The sequence below is a fragment of the Cavia porcellus genome, unplaced genomic scaffold (assembly GCF_034190915.1).
Source record: "Cavia porcellus strain 051 isolate PalLab524CR breed Dunkin Hartley unplaced genomic scaffold, mCavPor4.1 scaffold_6, whole genome shotgun sequence".
NCBI classification, from domain to species: domain Eukaryota; kingdom Metazoa; phylum Chordata; class Mammalia; order Rodentia; family Caviidae; genus Cavia; species Cavia porcellus.
The window spans coordinates 39971926-39988172 of record NW_026947489.1 but is presented as its reverse complement, the minus strand read 5'-3'; the positions used below and the strand labels follow the sequence as shown (position 1 = coordinate 39988172).

Below are 16247 nucleotides of genomic sequence, written 5' to 3'. Positions count from 1 at the left end.
TCAGGAGACTGAGGCAGAATTATCTCAAGTTCTGGGCCATCCTAGGCTACACAGTGTGTTCAAAGCCAGATTACACTACAAAGTAAGATCCTGTCTTAAGAAAAACAAAAAACCAAACAAGCAAACAAACGATTGTGTTGGGTAAGACAGTGAGAAATGAAGTACCAGAACAAAGAGGTTGGGACAGTGATGATCAACCTGGGGCATCTCGGAACACTGACACATTTATGCTGGAATGGAACATGTAGGTCCAAGGGGGCAATCTTGTGGACTTGCAGCAGAAGGGGCAAGGAGCCTTTACTCAGGATGGGGAGGCAAACAAAGCCTCACGTGGAACCCATGGCACAGCACAAGGCTGAGGGGCCCCTCCTTCTCTTACTCCTCTGTTCTAAGACCTATTCCAGTCTGACAAGAAGGCCATTCTGCAGGGCATTCATATACTTTTCTTCCATGATGATTCTCACACAAAAATATCCCACTTTAGCTTCTCTCAAAGTGCTTAGCACTGACAGCACTCAATAAATATTCGGTAAAATGAACCTTAGAGGAGAGCAAGTCTTATTATCCCCAAGGCCTGCAAAGAGTAGGTGCCCATCTGTTTTAACATTCTACAATATCCAGGCAGGCACTTAGAGATGAGATCCACAACATATCAACTCACAGAAGTACAAAGAATCAACTTTATTAGAAAGACAGTTAGTTCCTTTTCTTGCCTTTGCCAGTGACCTTGGTTTGTGTGAGAACTGGAGCTGTTGCCTGGTACAAAGTAGAGGAGATCTTGTTGATGTAGTACAAACCAACCATGGAGAAGATGAAGCTGCAGGTTAAAGACAGAAAAATCACAGTAATCAGTGAGTGTGCTGCTAGCCTACTGTCAGGACATTCTTCATAGAAAAAATCCTAGGAAAAATGGTTTGGGAAAATGGGGAAGGGGGAAGGGTAAATGAGGCGAAGGTTGGTGCCATCATATTAGGATACAATACCAAAAGACAAGGTGATAGGCTCACTCTTACTGTCTGGTACATACCAAGTGGTTACACAGACTCGGTGGATGAGACCAGATGCAAAGAGCGCCAACAGGAGACACAGGAGAACTAGAGAGCCAAAAAATGACAAGAACAATCAGGTGGTGGTCTGGATAGCAATACCAGGCAGTATTGCTGCAGAGACTAGGAGAAATCTAGAGCTTTTCACCAACTCTGCCCCAAATCTCACTAGTTTGTCTCCCATAAAAGGAAAAAAGGTAATACAGATCCTGAAGAGGAACACTTATTCCCATTTAGGAACACATTTCCAATACAAACCAGCAAACAAGAACTGCCCATATTAAGTTGCTGACGAGTGATAATAAGTTGAGGGTCTTCCTGGACACAGGCAGTGTCTGGATATATCCATTTACAAAAGCAAAACAGGGGGGCTGGGGATTTAGCTCAGCGGCATAAGCACCTGCCTTGCAAGCAGGCGGTTGTGAGTTCGATCCCTAGTACTGATTTAAAAGTAAAAAAAAAAAAAAAAAGAAAAAAGAAAAACAGGATATTAGGACATCCAGAATAGGATCATCTCATAATGAGCCAGGCATGGTAGCACATACCTATAATTTCAACACTCACAAGGCTGAGGCAGGAAGCCAGCCTGAACTGTGTAAGACTCTATCTCAAAAAAAAAAAAAAAAAAAAAAAAAAAAAGGCCAGAGATTTAGCTGCTGCCTGGCAAGTGTGAGGTCAGGTCATGGGTTCATCCCCAGTACCCAAAACAAAACCAAGGGTCATCTGGTAATGAGGAGGAAGAGGTGGGAAGGCAGAAAAGCCAAAAGGGACCTGAGCTTTGCCTCCCAACAAGTTTCTTGCAGAAATAAATGATGCCAGCATGCCTGTAATCCCTTAGGAAAATGAGTTAGGAGAATCATCATGAGTTCAAGGCCAGCCTGAACTACACAGGGACACTGTCTCAAAAAAAAAAAAAAAAAAAAAGAAGAAGAAGAAGAAGAAGAAGAAGAAGTAAACGATGATGGTACATATAGATATATACCCATAGAAGTATGGGAACTGCTGGATGGAAGGAGCTCTGTAAGCTTGTGATGGGCAAGGTGGAGAGCAAGACCTAGAATCAGGAAAGGAAACAAGGGCAAAAATGATAGATCTTTGTTTTACCATGTGATAATTTCACAGAGAAGGCATCTGCTGTCAATTTTTGAGCATGTGGCATTCCTTAGGTGACCTGGCCTTGATGCCTAATTTGCTTTATAAACTTAATTCTCCATAAGTAATTAAATCATCAGTTCTTAATTACACAAATAATTAAACATGGATTATTCCAAACAGAAAATAATCTAACAAGTATAATTTGGTCAGGATTCCTGCTGCCATAAAACTTTGGTATGTCAGGGCTGAGGATTTAGCTCAGCGGCATAAGCACCTGCCTTGCAAGCAGGTGGTCGTGAGTTCGATCCCTGGTACCAATAAAAATGAAAAAAGACAAAAAATAAATAAATTAATTAAAAAAACTTTAGTATGTCTAACATTTAGGCTTTACACAATTCCTTCAAATAAACAGAATTCACTAATATTAGATCAGCTTCTCACTGAACCCTTCAATGAAATTGGCCCTGCTGCTTTTGGGGGTGGGCACAAAGAACAGCTCCACAGGGTGGGTGCCAAATATCAGCTCAAATTTGCTTGTTCTCTTGAAACCTGCCCTGGCAGCTGACCAGAAAGCAACGGTTTCCTGTTCCAGAAGCCTTCTCTTCCAGTTCCACTGCCAGGAGCCAGATAAAATGCTGGATCCAAAAGCATCATCTGTCTTCACTGTTTTGGTACACATACTTCTTAGCAACTTTAACTTTTTTTGAGACAGGGTCTGGTTATGTAGTGCAGGCTGTCCTTAAACTGTGTAGCTCAGGCTGGCATCCAACTCACAGCGATCCTCCTGCCTCAGGCTCCCAAATGCACAGAGATTACAGGTGTGCACCACCACATCAGGCTCTCTCTAGCAATTTTTACTACCTAAACACCTGGAAATTCAATACTGTATCGTATTTGGGAGAGGTTAGAGAACAGACGGTTCAAGTAGTCAACCCCTATTTTTGCACTTACTCTCAGGGAAGATCTTGGCCTGGAATCCTTTGCCAAAGACCAGGTTCTCCAGATTATTGAAGGCCTGAGTAGCGGAGTTAAGGAGGAGGGCGTGCAAGGGCAGCAAGTTTGTGTGGCCAACGGTAATAGCCTACGTGGCCCTTCCTCCCTTCCAGCACTCCTCCCCTTCCCAGCACAGCGGGGATACGGTGAGAGAGAAGACGAACAGGCCGGAGCCCAGCAGGCCGCCCTGGATGGTGAGCCACTCGGTGGAGGCCAGTTGGCGGCTATATATCTGCATCCCGGCGAAGAGCAGCAGAGACAGGAGGGAGGACAGCGCCAGCGAGGTGCCAGTGCCTACCACTGGCAGCCATAAGGGTTGGAGTCAGCCGGGGCGGGCCTCCCAGGCCAGGCCGATCTAGCCAATCCCGGAGCTCGGCTGGTTCCAAGTTCCTAGGTCCGCAGCCACAGCCTAGCTCCCCACAGCCCGCGGGCACCCCGGCAAAACCCAGTCCCAGACACCCTGCTTTCTCCCGTCCCATAGAAATGCCTACTCCCTAAAGCCCAGGACACGTCAGCTTTGCTGGGAGAACCGGGAAAGCTGGCCCGCCCCCACTTCCACCCCAGCCGGCCCAGTCCAGGGGTCCAGCGGGTCCCGTTACCCATCATGCCCCGCCAGTCGTTCCAGTCAGCGGGCTTCAGTCAGCGGCTCCAGTCAGGGGCTCCGGCCAAGAAAGGGGAGTCGAACCCGGCGCGGGTCGCTGTGCGCGTGCGTCAGCGCCCAGCGCGGACCGCTGCACTCTGCCTCTTCCTCTTTCAGCCTCTTGGACTCTTGCTGCAGCGCCCTCTCCTGGCACGGAGGAGGTAATGCGTAGAAGAGCATCCCTCGGCCACCGCCCGGGTCCCTAGCCTTTGCTTACCCAGGGCATCCGCCAGCTCTCGGTACATCTGCCTTTCTGTCAAGTCCCTGGGCCCGTAGCATATCGCCTCGAGCCCAGTTCTGTCTTTTCCTGCATTCAGTTATGCCATCCTATAGTGCACGTTCCTCAAACTTCCCTGTCCCATGCTCGTTGCTCTAACGACTCCTGTGGACTTTTGCCCAACCCCAAAAGGTAGCACTCCCCACCTGAAGCTCATCCTCCCCTATAACTAGCCCTCGCTTTTATACAGTTAAGATTTGGGAGCCATAATTGACATGTTTTGACGTTTTCTTCTTCTTCTTCTTCTTCTTCTTCTTCTTCTTCTTCTTCTTCTTCTCTTCTCTTTTTATCCTTGAATAAAATGGATTTGAAAAAATACAGTAAGGCAGAAAAAAAGATTTGGGTGCCAATGAAGAACTCCAATATAAGAAACTGCTGCCCCCTCAAATACCATTTCATGTTACCCAACCTACCCCCCAACCCCCACCACCACAGCTCTTCTAGAACCACGTGGGGAGAACTATTTCCCACCCCCTACCCCGACAGACGCTGATCAAGGCTGGTCCCCTGAGCATGCGCAGTAACAGCTCACCCACCTCCCCACACCCCCACCCGGCTCCTGCTTTGAGCCCAGGGTTCGCAGCCGCAGCCGGGATCGAGCACCCGGGCACCCGGGCACTCGGGGGCGGGCGGGCACGGTAGGGCCATGGCTGAGGGTGAGGATATGCAGACCTTCACTTCCATCATGGATGCACTAGTCCGCATCAGTGTGAGTTAAGATGGGGTACAGGGAAGGGGGGGCACAAGGGATCCCGGGCAAGCCGGAACCTTGAACAGGTAGGGCTGAGGAAGATGCTGGGATGTAAACTGTGATGGCTAGTGACGCCAGAAGCCTCTGCGAGGGTCGGGCTGCAAGGATGAGAGGATAGCCCTAGAGAAGGGGGTGGCGAATGCCGCGACGCGCTCGCTGGCTGGATGTGAGCTGCGAGGAGCTGCCTGGGCAAGCCGGTGGGCTGCGGGAGCTGCCAGCAGTGCCCCCGGAACGGGCTTCAGGGGAAAGGAGCTATGACAGGAGAAGGGGGCATGTGTGCGCTTGGATATTTTCCAGGAAAACCGAGGACAGGTAGGGGACGATGAAGGAGCCGCCCCAGGGTCCAGTTTCCCCTTCTAAAGACCCCACCCCACCGCACCCCCACTCAGGGCTGCTTCCGAGCCTGAGGTTGTCATGGCAACCCGTACCCGGCTCTCCCAGGGGCGGTGCCAAACCTGCTCCCCACCACCACTTCCTTCTCCCTCCCTCCCTGTTCCTCCCTCCTTTGTGTCAGCTGCGCCCCTGACCGGGATGGCTGCAAAAAGAGGGACCAAGGTGAGGTGTGGGGGTGGGGCGTAGCCTGAGGACCCCCGCCACCAAAGAGGGGAGGGTTACTTCCGGTGGGGAGGGGGCAAGAAGGCGGGTCTCGTGTTCTACCACCACCACCCAGTTTGCTCTGGAAGAAGGGGCTGGAAGGCCAGAGGGTAGCGCAAAAGGGAATGGGTTGGAACCAGGTACTGAAGGAGATGGATGGGACGTGACGGATGGAGGATGGAGGCTGAGGCAGCCGCAGGCCTGAGCCGCGGCAGGAGGCTGAAGAGCCAGCGGCGCTGGGCTTTGGAAAGAGGCACGTTTGTAGGGAGTACGAGAGAAGGGGCTGAGGTCCTGCTTGGAACTCAGAGCGGACGGTGTCCTTGAGACCAAAGCCAGAGGCCCGCGGCCCAGACACTGAGGGATGGAGACAGGTGAGGGGGGCTGCCCATCGCCGCTGCAGCCTGGTGGGGGAGGGGCTTAAAGCTAGGGGAGGTTGGAGCTCCAACCATCCCTTCTTGTAGACCTATAAACGCTTAGAGAACTGGGAGCAAAAGACAGAGAGCGGGGGCAGGTGTATGTACCAGGCCAAAGAAGGTACCTGGCCAAAGGCATATGTACCAGGCCAAAGAAGGTACCTGGCCAAAGGCATAGGTAACTTGATTTGCCCCTTCCTGGGATCCCTGGGGTCTTTAGAGGCAGCTGAGGGACCTGTCGAGATTGCCCAGGTGTCCCAGCTCTGACTCAGCCTCCTGCTCCCTCCACAGACGAGCATGAAGAATATGGAGAAGGAACTGCTGTGTCCAGTGTGTCAAGAGATGTACAAGCAGCCACTGGTGCTGCCCTGTACCCACAATGTGTGCCAGGCCTGTGCCCGGGAGGTACTGGGCCAACAGGGCTACATAGGCCATGGTGGGGACCCCAGCTCCGAGCCCACCTCTCCTGCCTCTACCCCTTCCACCCGCAGCCCCCGCCTCTCCCGCAGAACGCTCCCCAAACCAGATCGCTTGGACCGACTGCTTAAATCAGGTGGGGCTGGGGCTGTTGGGGCAGGGTGGGAATGCAGGGCTGTCCATCACAAAGATTGAAAAGGTCCGTCTCTGGTCAGACACATTTACATGTCTTTCTGGGGAAAGCAATACTTAGCTGGGCTGTAATGAGAGCTGAGCTCTGGCCCAGTAAAAATCTAATTTTTCAGTTGAAAAATTCACCATCTCCAGCCAGCTGTAACTCATTTCCTCTACCTCCCGGGTCCATCCACAGGCTTTGGAACGTACCCTGGGCGGAAGCGAGGGGCGTTGCATCCCCAGGTGATCATGTTTCCCTGCCCAGCCTGCCAGGGTGACGTGGAGCTGGGGGAGAGGGGCCTGGCAGGGCTTTTCCGGAACCTGACCCTAGAGCGTGTGGTGGAACGGTACCGCCAGAGTGTGAGCGTGGGAGGTGCCATCCTGTGCCAGTTATGCAAGCCCCCACCACTAGAGGCCACCAAGGGCTGCACAGAGTGTCGTGCCACCTTCTGCAACGAGTGCTTCAAGCTTTTCCACCCCTGGGGCACCCAGAAGGCCCAGCATGAGCCCACTTTGCCCACCCTCTCCTTCCGCCCCAAGGTGAGCCAGCCCTTACAGGGCCTTGGGAGGGAGGGGCATGTTGGTGCCAGGTCTGTGGGGATGTCTGGCACTGTGGACTTCCAAAAGGAAGTAGGCAGGGGTTGGTACTGCCAAGCTCCTTTCTTTGTAACAAAGTCACTGGGAAAATCATTTTACATTTCTCAGCCTCCCTGCACAGGGATAATAGTACCTGCATATCTGCAGGATTGTTGATAGGATTGCAAGAGATAATATTTGTTCCCTAAAAAGTCTTATCTATGCACTAAAAAGGTTTGTATGTCTTTACTCAATGAACAGTTGCTGAGCATCTATAAGCACAGTCCTTTCCTACATGGTGCGAGCACAGCAGTAAACAAGATGGACAAAGTTAATTATGAACCACAGAACTTAGATTAATTATCATCCTTACTGTTATTACCACACATTCCTGCAAGGTAGATGGAAGGAGAAGCAATGCTGGTGAAATGGGCATTGTCTGGAGGATGAAGGGAAGAATTTGATACCAATGTGTACCACTGGGTGACACTGTAGAGCCTCACAGCTGATCTTTTGGCTGGAAACTGAAACTTGGAGGGAGGGCACCAAACTGGTCCTGGGGGGTAGGTCAGGACTCTAGCTATCTCACTGTGCTTTGTGTCGCTAGGGCCTGATGTGCCCAGACCACAAGGAAGAGGTGACTCACTACTGCAAAACATGTCAACGGCTCGTGTGCCAACTCTGCCGGGTGCGGCGCACCCACAGCGGGCACAAGATCACACCAGTGCTCAGCGCCTACCAGGCACTCAAGGTGAGGACCCTCCTCTTCAGCCCCAGCACCAGCTCACACTTACACCTCATGCGCCTTCTCCGGATGCTGGCATCTGCAAAGCCAAGCATGATCCCCACTGCTTTCTTCCCCCTCAGGACAAGCTGACAAAGAGCTTGACATACATCCTGGGAAACCAGGACATGGTACAGACCCAGATCTGTGAGCTGGAGGAGACCGTCCGGCACACAGAGGTGAGGGAGGGCAGGGAAGTGGGCCCTGGGCCCTGCCTGGGATGGGGGCAGGAAAGGACAAGCCCATGCTGTGCCCTGCGCAGGAAGCCTATGAGGAGTACACACATATGGAGGTGGGAGTTGTTGGTTGGTAGGAGCACCAGTGCCTGGGTCTGCATGTAGCCATAGCTCGAGAAGAGAATGGAAGGGCCCTCTGGTCTAGTTCCTTCCTAGGGTTAGCACATATTCCTGGAACTAGGATAGGTGAGAACTCAGTTGTCTTCCACCAGATTAGATCCGATAACTTGGGGGCTGACAAAAAGGATGCATAGCAGCCAGTGGACAGTGGCTAGTCCCATCCAAGAGGACAGTAGTAAAATGGTGGCCTTCTTATTTGGGTGTGTCTTTCAGGGCTAGGAATATAAAGGAAATATGGCAAAATATGCCAAATTGGTGCAGTAGTTATTTAAGGTTGGCATCACTTGAAGTGCTGTAACTGCAGAAAGGATATTTTGGTTCGTGTTTTCCCATATGCAGCAAGGCATAAAGATTCTTCTAAGAGGGATTGCCTTCACATACCTCAGCCCTGTAATCAGGGCTGCATCAGGAACCTGAATAAACAAACTCTGAAGAAACTCTTATCTCCCACTGGTTTCTATCCCTCCCCCCACTTACTTCATTGTAAGCCTAGAATTTATGACTCTAGTCCAGATATCCCCTGGCCTGCCATTCCTTCACAAAGGCATGGCTCTGGGGTGAGGCACGTAGCTCAGTTGTAGAGCAGAATAAGACCTTGGGTTTAATCCCTAGCAATACCCCTCACTCCAAAAAAGCAAATGGATTATTCTTTGTCTCCGAAGTTTAAAAGCATCATTCTTTGTTGATTGGTTTTTTTGGAATTTGTTTACTTGTTTTGTTTTATTTTGTTTTGTTTTTGAGACAAGGTCTCATGTAGTTTAGACTGGCCTTGAACTCACAGCAATCCTCCTGCCTCAACCTCCCCAGTGGTGGGATATAGATGTGTGCCACCATACTTGGCAAAAGTATCATTCTTTGGACATTTTATTTGGACTTCGTGCTCTTGTAAATATCCTCATGTACATGTAAAATTAATACAAAATTTTATGCTTTTTTTTCTGTATTCTAGATCTACTCAAAAAGGGGGAAGTGGAAGGGATCTCTGTCCCTACAATTATGATATGGGCATCCAGGAAGGTTAGAACAAATGGTTGGTCAGGAGCTGAGACCATCAGGGGCTACTGATGCCTTGGCCATTTTGAAAGGGTTGGTAGGATTTCCCCAGATCTTCTGTAATCCTAGTTGGGGTATTGTACCCAGGAGGGTACCCAGAAGGTAACCCTCCAAGAGAAAGAAAGTCATGCATCCTTTGGGTGTTGCTCCTGAGCAGGTTAGTGGTCAGCAAGCGAAGGAGGAGGTGTCACAGCTGGTACGGGGGCTGGGGACTGTGCTGGAAGAGAAGCGGGCCTCACTGCTTCAGGCCATCGAAGAATGCCAGCAGGAGCGGCTGGCCCGACTCAGCACCCAGCTCCAGGAGCACCGGAGCCTGCTGGATGGCTCAGGTCTGGTGGGCTATGTCCAGGAAGTGCTTAAGGAAACAGACCAGCCTTGCTTTGTGCAAGCAGCCAAGCAGCTGCACAACAGGTACTAAGGGATGTGGCACAGGGAACAGGCTCCTGGGAGGCAGGGGCATCTTGGGTGTAGCCAACATGCAAGACAATCTTTAAAGTTCTTCTAGATGGAGAGCTGGGGCCCTGGGGGCTTCCATTAGGTCAATACTGATGCTAGCTGTTCCAAGGGGTGAGAAAGACACCCAGAGCAGAGGCCAAGGCTCTAGGGACAGCAAGACAGAATGAAGGGGAAGGGTGGCTGCCCGGATGGCAGTCCCTGACCCTTTCCTGCCCCCATCTCAGGATTACCCGAGCCACTGAGGCCCTCCAGACCTTCCGGCCGGCTGCCAGCTCCTCCTTCCGCCATTGCCAGCTGGATGTGGGGCGTGAGATGAAGCTGCTAACAGAGCTTAACTTCCTACGAGGTAAGGAGATGGCCAGGCCCATGCCCAACCAGAGCCTTCTTCCCTTCCTCCCCAGCAGCGGGCCCGGGGGGCAGTGCCCACCAGGGACCTCCTGGCCTCCTGCCTGGCTTGGCCAGCCACTCCTCCCACCCTGCCACACTGTCCTACTGCGCTCAGCGCTGCTTCTCCCTCTCTTTGTTTGTAGGCTGTGGCCATCGCGGACTCTGCTCCGGAGCACCCCAGGCAAGTCAGCGGCCCTGCCCCGGGGGCCCTGCCCCTGACCCCCCCATTCCCCCATCCCACTCCCATGCAGCTTGCAGCTCAGCCACATACTCATGGCTTCCTTCTCTCCTGCCCTCACCAACCTCTCAGTCCTCCCACCTGAGCAGTGCTCTGTCTCTTCTGCCTTCTTTAGGCACTTTCCTAATCCTACTGCACTGACCCTTGTCATTGTGACCCTTGCCTTCTGGATTTTCACTCTTCCCTTTGTCCTGCATATCCCGTCCTGCTGGCAAGCTTGCTCTGCCTCTGTCCTGTCATCTCCCTGTTTTGTCTTGCTGTCTCTGTTACCTCCTTGCAGACCCCATTCCCTGCCTTCCTGCTCAGGGCCCTCTTGCCTGGGTTCTAGTGGCCTCCACCTACCTCACCCTAGGGCTCCTACACATAGACTAAGCTTCAAGGACCTTCAGAACCTTTCAGCTCTGAAAGGTTTGACTGAGGAGGAAACTGAGGTTCAGAAAGGGGCAGAGTCAGGCAGCAGCAGATCAGAACCAGGGCACAGCCCTTCTGACCATGCCCAGCAAGCCCCTCACCTTTTTCTCCCTTGGGCCCTGCCCATTCTGTGCCCAGTGCCCAGATGAGTTCTTTTCCCAGTTCCCTTACTCACACTCATCCCCCCGGCTCCCGCTGCTTTCCCTTTTCCTGTCTGCCCTGCCCTCCATCCCAGGCCAGTGGCCAGGCCCTGACTGACCTCTATTATCTCTTTCCAACAGTGCCTGAGGCTCCTGTCATTGACACCCAGCGCACCTTTGCCTACGATCAGATCTTCCTGTGCTGGCGGCTGCCCCCCCACTCACCACCTGCCTGGCACTACACCGTTGAGTTCCGGCGCACAGATGTGCCTGCTCAGCAGGGCCCCACACGCTGGCAGCGGCGGGAGGAGGTGAGGGGCACCAGCGCCCTTCTCGAGAACCCTGACACTGGCTCTGTGTATGTGCTGCGTGTCCGAGGCTGCAATAAGGCCGGCTATGGCGAGTACAGTGAGGATGTTCACCTGCACACGCCCCCGGCACCCGGTGAGTGACAGGCGTGTGTGTGGTGCGGTGGGCACAGGCATTCCAGCAGTGGGACTAGGATGCCAGCCTTGGTATTCGGCTGGTTTTATGTGGGCCCTGGAGAAGCTGTTTAATACCATGGTTCACACACATTTGCTCTGGAGCTAGGCTGCCTGGGTTTTACCCCCAGCTCTGCCTCTTCCCAACTGCGTGTCTTGGCCAGGTTTTCCCTTCTGTCAGCTTCAGAGTTCTCCTCTATAGGAGGATAATAATACATCATAGAGTATAGTGAGTAATAATACATCATAGATAATAATACATCATAGAGTTACTGTGAAATTTAAGACTGTTAGCCGGGTGTGGTGGCTCACGCCTGTAATCCTAGCACTCGGGAGGCTGAGGTGGAAGGATCCTTTAGAGTTCGAGACCAGCCCAGGCTACAAAGTGAGCTCAAGGCCAGCCTGAACTGCATAGCGAGACCCCATCTCAAAAAAAAGACCAAAAGAAAGAAAGAAAGAAAGAAAATTAAAACTGTTGTGAGATAATAAATACAAAGAGAGCAGATCCTAGCTTATAGTAAGGGCTCAATAAATGTTAGCAAAAATAGGCCAGGCGGGGGTGCATGCCTGGAATCCCAGTTACTTGAGACTGAGGCTGGAAGATGGCAAATTCTAGGATAGCACGGGCAACTTAGCAAGACCCTGTCTCAATATAAGAAATAAAAAATAAGCTGGGTGTGGTGGTACACATCTGTAATCCAAACACTCTGGGAGATTAAGGCAGAAGAATGGCAAATTCAAGCCCATCCTGTGCAACATAATGACTTAACAAGACCCTGTCTTGAAATTTAAAAAAATATTAGAAACAACTGGGGATGCAGCTCAGTGAAAAGGCCCAGCACCACACAGTAACAATAACAATGACAATAAAAATTATTACCATCATTATTATTATAAAAGGGCTGATGATATAGGTCCGTATAGTATGCTTGCCTAACACGTGTGAGGCCCTGGGTTCAGTTCCCTGCACTGTATAAAAGAAAGAGAGAGAAAAAGCAAGATGGCTCCAGAAAATAGTTTGTACCCTGAGGCTTAGGTATTGCTGAGACCACCCCAGAAACGGGCAAAAGGATTGGGGTTTGATGCAGGGGCCAGGCGTGAGCACTGGAGTGTGGTCTAGATGGTGGTGGGAATATCACCAAGCACAAGAGAGCAATTCTCTTACTACACAGCCATGAGAAAGGGGTTAGAGGAAGCCTGTCCCAGGTCTGGGACAGTGGTTTCTGTCCCTGTAGTTAACACAAAAGCTTCCCTGGCGTCCCACCTACACCTTTTGCTCAGCTCCTCAGGCCCAGTTCCCCTGCCTCTCTGCCCATTCCTGGTGACCGAAGGTTTTGACGACTTGTTTCCTCTTCTAAAAATCTATAATAACACCTCACAGTCCCTGGTGCCAGTGTTTGTCTCTAGAGTCCTTTCTTCTCTCTCAACTCTCCTCCTCCTTCCAGTCCTGCACTTCTTTCTCGATGGCCGCTGGGGTGCAAGCCGAGAACGGCTGGCCATCAGCAAGGACCAGCGAGCAGTGCGGAGTGTCCCAGGGTTGCCCTTGCTGCTGGCTGCTGAGCGGCTGCTGACCGGCTGCCACCTGAGCGTGGATGTGGTCCTGGGCGATGTGGCTGTGACCCAGGGCCGCAGCTACTGGGCCTGCGCTGTAGACCCTGCCTCCTACTTGGTCAAGGTGGGCGTCGGGCTGGAGAGCAAGCTTCAGGAAAGCTTCCAGGGTGCCCCCGATGTGATCAGCCCCAGGTCAGGCCCCTCTGGAAGGGGTGGGGTAGGGGAGCCCAGGGTGGATGCTGGGGGCAGGGTAGGCATACAGGGGGTACAGGCTTGCTGCAGTGGGGGAGGGGCTGATGAGGAGAAAGAAGCAGGAGGAGGGAACCAGGGTGGGAGACCTGGGGCCAGGAGAGAGATCTGCTCAGCAGAAGGGGCTCCACGGATTGGTTTTCAGGGTACGTGAAGGGAAAGGGACGGCAGAAGAGGAAGCCTCACCAATTCCTTCCATCTGTCACTCAGGGCCAGAATACCACCTCTCCAAGCCCCCTTTCCCTTTCTTCCTCTAAGGTCTCCTTCATCAACCTCTTTTCTCAGCATCCAAAACCCTTCCTTTAAACATCTCAACCCTCCTCACCCCCACACCCTACTTAACACCTCTGTGAATGCTTTCTCCCCAACACAATTCCTCCTGAGCCCTATTGTCCCTGATCCGACATCCCTCACATCTCTCTCTTCCTCTCTCTCTCATAGTCCTTCCTGCTTCCACTGCCCCCTTTATCTATCTTAATCATTAACCCCTCAGTCTTCCGGCATCCTCTCTCCAAACCCTCCCCCAAGCATGAATTCCCCAACAGCATTTTTTATGCCTCCTTATCTTGATGCACACCACATCCCTTCAGTGTGTTGTATCAATGTCTTCCCTCCCCATACCTCTCACCAATATTCTTTCCTTTCGGCACCCCTTTCCTGCCAAGCCAAGCCCCTACATTCCCCCTTTTTTTTTGGTACCAGGGATCAAACTTACAACCTTGTGCTTGCCAGGCAGGCACTGTGCCACTGAGCTAAATCCCCAGTCCTCAACCCTGGACTGTTAATACCTATCTCTTCAGCATGTCTTTTCCTTGATATCCAAAATTGATTCTTTCAACTTCTTGCTCCCCAACATCCGTCCTTCCATCATCCCAGTCCCCAGTCCCCATCTCCCACTTCCTTATTCCAGCCCCGAACACCTTATATCCAATGTTCACCCTTGCAGGTACGACCCAGACAGTGGGCATGACAGCGGTGCTGAGGATGCCACAGTGGAGGCGTCGCCACCCTTTGCCTTCCTAACTATCGGCATGGGCAAGATCCTGCTGGGGTCCGGAGCAAGCACAAATGCAGGGCTGACAGGGAGGGATGGCCCAGCAGCCAACTGCACAGTGCCCCTGCCACCCCGCCTGGGCATCTGCTTGGACTACGAGCGGGGCCGAGTTTCCTTCCTGGATGCTGTGTCTTTCCGTGGGCTCCTGGAGTGCCCCCTGGACTGCTCTGGGCCTGTGTGCCCTGCCTTCTGCTTCATTGGGGGTGGTGCAGTACAGCTCCAGGAACCTGTGGGCACCAAACCTGAGAGGAAAGTCACCATTGGGGGCTTTGCCAAATTGGACTGACCCTCTCAGGTGCCTCCTCCAGGCTGGGCCTCCCAAGCCTCCTGGCATTATGTTGTTCCTCCAGCAGCTTCTCTCTCAAACACTCCTTCCGGTGGCCCTCCCCATTCCCTTGTCTGTGTCTTCCCAGGGCTTTCTCTTGCCTAGGGGCTCTCCTTTGCTCACCTCTCTGGATGTGCCCAGGTCCTATACCCACCAAGCCTTTGCCCCATGCCCTCCCCTTGGCATCTTATCTAAATCAAGAAGGGACCCCTTCTTCCCCACCCCTGTCCTGTGTCCCTAAGGCTGACTGGGAAGGAGGACACCTAGAAAACTGGGCATGATCCTCAGTATGCCCTTTGCCTTGCCAATCTCCCTGCCCCATTGATGCTAAACCACAGCCTTGGGGCAGGCAGGCTTTGGCCTCCATAGTGAGGGAGAGGGGACCCTATCATCCTGCTTTATTTATTTGGGTCCCCACACCCCCAGACGCATGTCCCTATGTTCCTCTTCTCTTGCATGCTTTACCTGTCCTGCACCCATGCCAAAGTGCCAAGTCTCCCTTGAGAACAAACCTGAGGCTGGGTGTCCCTTCTGGTTTGGGTCAGGCAAGGCCTCTGGTGCCAATTCTGCCTCCCTGTGGTGGACACTGTTAGGCCCGTGCAGAACAACAGCTGAAATTTTCATGATTTATAAACAATAAACTGTGACATCAGGCACATTTTTGCCTTCCCAGAGTGTGCCATTCCTCTAAGTTTCTGTACCAGGTAGGGGAACAGAGTCTTTCAGGGTGCCCTGCTGTTGGTACAGCAAAGGTGCCAGGTGGATATGGTACCCAAGGGAAGGAGTCCCCAGTCCATCCCTAACCCTCCTGCCACACCTGTATCAGGTCCAGGTACTGTATGCCCTTAACTGCCGGGGAACAAAGCACTCTGCTGGCATCAGGCACTAGCTGGACATCCAGGCAGTGACACCAGGCCATTGGGAGACTTTTAGTGAGCCCTACCCAGGCCTAGTCGTGGTCTGGGAAGTTAATATTTGTAACCCTATGGAAAACTTATTGGAATTCTAGGGAATTCCAGTCTACCACTTCTAGTACAACTCACAGTGAGAATAAAGGCACTAAGGCATATTTCTAGTTGTGGGGAGCCAAGGGGGTCCTAAGTCCAGCTAGGATCATAGCTAACCAGAACAAAGGCCTCAACCCAGGGCCAAGCCCAGGTTTTCTTCCAGCTTTATTCATTTGTGAAGAAGGGAGTAGCTGAGGATGACTGACTGTGAGAATGATAGGACGTACATGAGTGCTGTGAGCTGAACTAGCTAGGCTTGAAATCACCTCTGCAATACGCACAGAGAAGGGTATGCAGAAAGAGTAATCTGCAGAATGCAATTCAAGGTAGTATCTAATGTTTTGGAGTCAGTGCTTCAGCTCTGATGTGTAAACTTTTATGCCCTGGAAAATCACAGCCTCTTATCTTGAGACTCCATCCCAGCCGACAGCATGGAGCCTGGCTCTCCTTCCTGCCCAGCTCACACAGGTTTTTTGGAACCTGTGGGGTAGGGAAACACTGACCTGTCACCTTGCTTCAAAGATCATATACATCAGCACCTAGGCCACACCAGTTTTTGCAGGGATAAGGAAAAACCTCAGCCAGCTCTGTACATAGCAATACATGGAAATAGGGCCAGGTTTAGCCAAATTGGAGATAATCGCTCTTCTTTCAAGGAGAGTCATCCAGGTGGTCCTCCACAGTGGTAGAGGGCACTAGGTACTGTTCCTGGGCCCAAAGAGGTCAGGGAACCAGAACAACTTTCCCATTCCCAGGGTTCCAGGGAGCCCATCCCAGA

General features: G+C 52.0%; 2 protein-coding genes across 7 annotated transcripts; one reads left to right on the top strand and one right to left on the bottom strand.

The window, feature by feature from the left end:
• Positions 1 to 666: 666 nt before the first annotated feature.
• Krtcap2 (keratinocyte associated protein 2) lies at positions 667 to 3893 on the bottom strand. The gene is made up of 5 exons (XM_003475604.5): positions 3734 to 3893; positions 3280 to 3434; positions 3093 to 3156; positions 1028 to 1094; positions 667 to 817 (listed from the first exon to the last, which is right to left on the bottom strand). The coding sequence occupies exons 1-5, from the start codon at positions 3738 to 3740 to the stop codon at positions 697 to 699; spliced, it is 414 nt and encodes a 137-aa protein (XP_003475652.1). The 5' UTR covers positions 3741 to 3893; the 3' UTR covers positions 667 to 696.
• Positions 3894 to 4577: 684 nt separating this feature from the next.
• On the top strand, positions 4578 to 15120 carry Trim46 (tripartite motif containing 46). 6 transcript variants are annotated; one of them, XM_063250415.1, is made up of 10 exons: positions 4580 to 4760; positions 6101 to 6362; positions 6597 to 6940; positions 7584 to 7727; positions 7844 to 7939; positions 9327 to 9580; positions 9850 to 9971; positions 10943 to 11245; positions 12729 to 13026; positions 14030 to 15120. In XM_063250415.1, exons 1-10 carry the CDS (start codon positions 4698 to 4700, stop codon positions 14421 to 14423), a joined length of 2280 nt encoding a protein of 759 aa, XP_063106485.1. In that variant the 5' UTR covers positions 4580 to 4697; the 3' UTR covers positions 14424 to 15120. The 6 variants fall into 6 exon arrangements, with proteins under 6 accessions (XP_063106489.1, XP_063106485.1, XP_063106487.1 ...); XM_063250417.1 differs by lacking the exon at positions 4580 to 4760 and adding an exon at positions 4767 to 5114; XM_063250414.1 differs by lacking the exon at positions 4580 to 4760 and adding an exon at positions 4767 to 5357.
• The last annotated feature ends 1127 nt before the right edge of the window (positions 15121 to 16247 follow it).

What these genes read in the sequence shown, in the direction of transcription:
- Krtcap2 (XM_003475604.5), bottom strand. An exon ending in GGCCAAGATCTTCCCTGAGA is followed by an intron (nt 1,095 to 3,092) that starts GTAAGTGCAAAA and finishes TTGGCTCTCTAG; the next exon opens with TTCTCCTGTGTCTCCTGTTG. An exon ending in CGAGTCTGTGTAACCACTTG is followed by an intron (nt 818 to 1,027) that starts GTATGTACCAGA and finishes TTTAACCTGCAG; the next exon opens with CTTCATCTTCTCCATGGTTG.
- Trim46 (XM_063250414.1), top strand. Translation starts at nt 5,217, where the DNA reads ATGGCAACCCGTACCCGGCTCTCCCAGGGGCGGTGCCAAACCTGCTCC. An exon ending in CTGCAAAAAGAGGGACCAAG is followed by an intron (nt 5,358 to 6,100) that starts GTGAGGTGTGGG and finishes CTCCCTCCACAG; the next exon opens with ACGAGCATGAAGAATATGGA. An exon ending in GCACACGCCCCCGGCACCCG is followed by an intron (nt 11,246 to 12,728) that starts GTGAGTGACAGG and finishes TCCTCCTTCCAG; the next exon opens with TCCTGCACTTCTTTCTCGAT.